The sequence below is a fragment of the Echinops telfairi genome, unplaced genomic scaffold, assembly GCF_000313985.2.
Source record: "Echinops telfairi isolate 266 unplaced genomic scaffold, ASM31398v2 ScPeMD7_7410;HRSCAF=8448, whole genome shotgun sequence".
Lineage (NCBI taxonomy): Eukaryota > Metazoa > Chordata > Mammalia > Afrosoricida > Tenrecidae > Echinops > Echinops telfairi.
In genome coordinates this window covers 15,858,325-15,863,583 of record NW_022111310.1, presented here as the reverse complement: position 1 = coordinate 15,863,583, position 5,259 = coordinate 15,858,325, and the positions used below count along the sequence as shown (strand labels likewise).

At 37.8% G+C, this 5,259-nt stretch overlaps 1 protein-coding gene across 3 annotated transcripts in view; it reads left to right on the top strand.

Annotated features, from left to right (window-relative positions):
- The window catches only part of PTBP3 (polypyrimidine tract binding protein 3), an 80,005-nt gene extending 76,653 nt beyond the window's left edge, over window positions 1–3,352 (top strand). For all 3 annotated transcript variants that reach the window (XM_004710948.4, XM_045296566.1, XM_004710947.4), the window contains 2 exons: window positions 2,739–2,816; window positions 2,959–3,352. In XM_004710948.4, coding sequence (XP_004711005.1) covers window positions 2,739–2,816; window positions 2,959–3,091 — 211 coding nt within the window. In that variant the 3' untranslated portion in view covers window positions 3,092–3,352. The remainder of the gene's footprint in view (window positions 1–2,738; window positions 2,817–2,958) is intronic.
- The last annotated feature ends 1,907 nt before the right edge of the window (window positions 3,353–5,259 follow it).

Sequence of the window (5,259 nt, the reverse complement as noted above, 5' to 3'; positions counted from 1 at the left end):
TACTTTAAAAAATTCTCTAAGGTATGAAGCCATATAAAACAAATACATAAAAACTAAGAATTATACCTACATGCCCATTTTGTGGATCTCTGTTAGCCATTGTTATAGCCGACTTGTATTTTTTTTTCCCCGACTTGTATTTTAGTTATCTTCTGACCAGAGTTGACACGCTCTAACCCATGAGCAAAATCAATCTTCTATGAGCTCTGAGCTAACAGTTTTATATTTTGTAATGGTTGAAAAAGTTAAAAGCGTATTTGTGACATGAGAAAATTCCAAGAAATCAATATTTTGGCATCTGTATAAAAAGTTTCATGGAACACAAGCAGTCATTTCTTTACTTATGATCTTCAGCTGTTTTTGTTATAGCAGTTAGCAGAATTGAGACTGTGTGACTCACAAAGCTTAAGACTTTGGACTATTTGCTCTTTACTGGAAATATCTGCCAACCCTTATTCCAATGCTGGAAAGCATCGACCTACAAAATAAAATGAGTTTGTATCGCTTAAACTTATACACGAAGTGGGGTAAGCTTTAGAAAGGAGAGATGAAAGATGTTGGTAGCGTGTATAAAAATGTAAAGGCTGGGGAAAGGGAGATGGGTAAATTTCTGAAACATTAAGAATCGGTACCATTTGAAGAAAAAAAGAAGTGGAAAAAAAAAAAAAAGAATCAGTACCAAAGCTGAATAGGAATAAAAATAATTACTCAGTTATTACAAAAAGCAAAACAGAAAAACTCTTCCATTAAAAATTAATTTTTAGGTCTAGGTAGGCTAGTTACATGGAGAGGCCTTTAAGCTGGGCAATGAAGCCAACCTCATTCTAGCTAGGAAACTTGGAGGGTCTCTTAAGGACAGAAAGGAAAGAACAGCAACCTGGCTCCGTAAGCTTATGAGTGCCTGGCAAGGATGTGACAATCGCATTCAGATATTGCAGCAGGCCCTTGTCTCTTTGCTTTCTTCTATATGTCATGCAGGACCTTGTCTCCAGTTGCAATTTACATAGAACCTGTGGTTAGAAGAGAGAAAGCACATAATGTTGAACCGTCCATCAAGGTCTGAGCACTTCATTAGGGCTTTAAAACTATTATTTCATTTACATAACAACCTTTGAAGTATAATCATTAGTTGCATTTCATCAGTGAGTGACATTCCAAAAATAAGACATAAAGCATGAACTCAAATATGTCTCCTTAGAAGACCAATTGCTGTGATACTACACCACGCTAGCTGCCAGTCAGAGATTAAGATGATTCTGTTTGGCTCAAGCGATAGACTGTTCTATTAGTAGTTATCCATGATTGAATACCAGATCACAGCAAAGTATAGCATGCCTTTTCTCACACTGTTGCTGAGTCAGGAATCCAACAGTGACTTAACTGTGTGGTCCTCATTAAAATACCGGCAGGTTTACTGTCACCTGAATGTTTCACTGGGCTAGAGCAGTGGTTCTCAACCTTCCTAATACCATGCCCCTTTAATACAGTTCCTCATGTGGTGATCCCCCCCACACCATAAAATTATTTTCATTGCTACTTCATACTGTCATTTTGCTACTGTTATGAATCAGGTGACCCCTGTGAAAGGGTCAATTAACCCCCAAAGGGGCCACGACCCACAGGTTGAGAACCCCTGGATTCACTTCTAAGGATGCTCCTGCTCCTGCTGTATTGTTGACTGAAGGGGGCTCAGTTTCTTGCCAGGAGGACCTTTCCGTGGGGGCGCCTGAGCAACCTTGTGGAATGACAGGTGACTTCATATAAGGAAGAAGGCAAGGTGGAAACGAGGGTCTCTGAATTCTCTTGGAAGTCACACCTTGTGAGCTTATAACAGCTTAGTGTTTTCTGACTTTGGTGAGCTGGATTGCCCCCAGGTGGGGCAGCTTAGCCTTTAGGGATTTGCCCTGGTGGCCCATAGGGTGCTCACCTTAAGGTCTGCCTTTGGAAACCCTTCAGTGGCTCCATCAGAAAAATGAGGCTTTCTACTCCTGTAAAGAATTGTATTATCAAAAAAAAAAAAAAAGCTGGGGGTGGGGAGGGGTACTGATATAGAGTTCAAAAGGAAGAAAATGTTTTGAAACTGATTGTGGTAGCAATTCTAGAATACTGCTTGATGTGATTGAGCTGTGGAATGATAGGAAGTCTGGATTTGCTCCTAATAAATGGGTTGAAAAGAAAAAGGGATTGTATTCTTGGAAACTCACGGGGACAGTTCTCCCCTGCCCTCTAGGGTCCCTGTGGCAGTGAGTTTGGAGTTCGGGTGTGAAGAAAGAAGGCACCCCATATTCACGACAGGGGCGGGACAGTCCAAGGACGTAAATATTAGGAGGCAAGAATAATTGGATACCACCGCATCCCCCCATCCAGAATTATCCTGAAAACAGTTGCATTTGTGGAACTCTAGACCATAGCAGACAGGTCACAGTGAGGGAAGTACGGTAATAAGAGTTATTGAAGCCAGTGGTGTGGATAATAATTAATCGCTGTTTTGCCCTTTGTGTACATGCCCTTGTCTCTGCAAAAATTTGAAACAAAAATTTCATTGTTTAAGGACATGTGTCAACCATGAACACTTTTTGAGATCATTCCAAATCATGTCTTCATTGCATAGCTTAAGTATTCTCTGTTTGAAATGAGAAGTACTCTGGAGCTCTGATGATCGCCAAAGTTAATCTTTGCTTCATGTGCTGTTTTGGAGCTCCGAGAGTTGACTTTATTTTTCTTTGAATTTTTCACAGTCCTTCTGTTACAGTTGATGATCTGAAGAATCTTTTCACAGAAGCTGGATGTTCAGTAAAGGCTTTTAAATTTTTTCAGTAAGTCCTGTTTTCAGTAAATACATTAACATTATTTAGTATGATGTGCAAAATTTTAAATGATTATTGAATCATATTCTTTGGGAGGGGGACAAGTAGGTTGGGAATCAAAAGTCTAAATATCTTTTCATATCATTTTCAGAAAAGATCGCAAAATGGCCCTCATTCAGTTGGGGTCCGTGGAAGAAGCAATCCAGGCCCTCGTTGAGCTCCACAACCACGACCTTGGAGAGAATCACCACCTCAGAGTTTCCTTTTCTAAGTCGACCATCTGAGTTTTCGGCAGGTTTTCCTCCCAAGACTGGACCATGATTTTAGTAAAACTTTCAGACACAGACTGAAACAGCTCAAGACCAATTCTGCCTCTTTCACAAAAAAATAACTAAAATCTCTTGTGAGTTTGATATTCAAGCATACTTTTAAAAAGAAAAAAAGAGGAATTCCCGTCCCAGCCCCCGTCTCCCCCTACCCCCGTGATATGTGATAAAAGATTTGCTTTCCCTTTACACTGTAGTTTCTTTGGAAATAGCCTTCAGGAAAAAAAAAAAACTTCTTAATAATTTTAATTACTATATTAAATTGAATTTCAAGAGAACAGATTTTCTTTTAGTTTGGGTCCCAATCCGCCGTATACAACATTTCCAAACTCCTTTGTACTTAAAGTAATTTAAACATAGAGACTTTAAATTACTTGATGGAAAAAAAAATGTACTTGATGGATGCAATTTAATGACGTACAACCAAGTTTTTTAATTGTGTGATTCAGAAACTTGACCCCTTTAAGAAATTATGTTCCTTTATAAATTATTTACCACATAGTAATATTATTATTATACATAAACAATTTGAGTTTTATTGGAAGCAAATTCATAAACTTAACTGTTTTCTCTCATTAATTTCTTTTTACACTGGATGGCACTCCTTTGGATAATGCTATCTTTAACTTTTTAAAGACTATTTGGCTGCCCCTAGGATCCATTATGGAGTCACAATAACTCATCATTTTATTAGGAAAAATCATGTTTTAAATTTCCAAATGATACTTGTCAAGTAATATAAAATGATCTTAGAAATTTTAAAAGGAAAAAAAATCCTACTTATAAACTACTTTTTTACAGTTGTCTTCAGAAAAAAAAAAGTTTACAGTCTTAAGAGAATTATTCAGGTCTATCATGGTTTGACAGATTTTTTAAAAGTTATTTTTGGTAAGGCCTTCTTTTAGGAAAAAAATCTCAAGGGTTTTTTGTACCACTATAATCGCTGATACTTATCCAGAATTGCTGTGTATTTACTTAATTTCTTATTATGTGCCTTATTATGTGCTTGTTAAACGATAGGTTAGTGTTAGTTTTATCTAAACACCTTGAAAGCTGTGTTGTGGGCTTGTTGAGCATTTTGTTTTGTTTTTCTTCTTTCGCTGTTTTGGTAAAGATTTTTAAGATTATTTCCATTTCAATTTTCATTGGTTTTCAGTAAGAAGTTTTTATTCAAATATTTTGGTGCTTTGGTGAAGACATGGGGTGGGGGTGGGTGAATGGTTTTCAAAACAATGCAGTGCGCACCTGTAGGCCTCTCTCCACGTTGTACTGATAGCAGTCATGCCGCTGACAGCTTACAACTTGAGCTGGAAAATGCAAACTTAGAAGTCTGTCTTATCTCTCTCACCCATAGAAGAATTTGTCTCAGGATTACTTGGTTTTTCTCAGTACTCAAGTAAGAACTTGTTAGTCTTGGTTAATGCAACTTTATTACTGAGTACCCACGTGTTCCAAATCTGAGAATGTGAGGTACATTCTCTTCCCCACCACCCCACCGCTTTTCCCTCCCTTGCTAGTTGAATGTAAGAATGCATTTGAATTGCTTCCGTGATTGTATAATACAAGATTGTTACCTTTTACTAAGAAACTTCGCTTTTGTTAATTATTCCCTCAAAGCTTTGACCAGATCTCTTAAAAGCAGAACTTGTCAAAAAGATCATTCCTGTCAGATCCCTTTATACTTTCAGATTCTCTGAGTGGCTCATCTCAACTTTTAAAAGAATATCTCAATCTCATTACATTCCAGCAATCTATTTGAACACAGGGAAGTTCATATAAGAGAAATTTCACACAAATAAAGAAACTGCAAGAGGTAGATAATGTTCGTTGTTGAAAGCAGAATTCACCCAGCACTGAGCAACAGTTGATTGGTATACTGCGGAGGGGACACTTGATCCAGCCCTTTCACATGGATCAGTTTAGTACTGGCTGAATGGACAAGTGTAATGCTCTGGTTGGGTGTCTGGTTTGGTTTTGCCACTTGCAAAATTCCTATTTGTTCAAACTTAGTAAGGGGAAGGAAAACAAACAATTTCTTTGGCAAATCCTCCAAAATTTGCCACCCCCATAGCACTATTTTCAGTGACATGCTAAATTGGACTTTAGTTTGCTCTGAGCTGGGACCT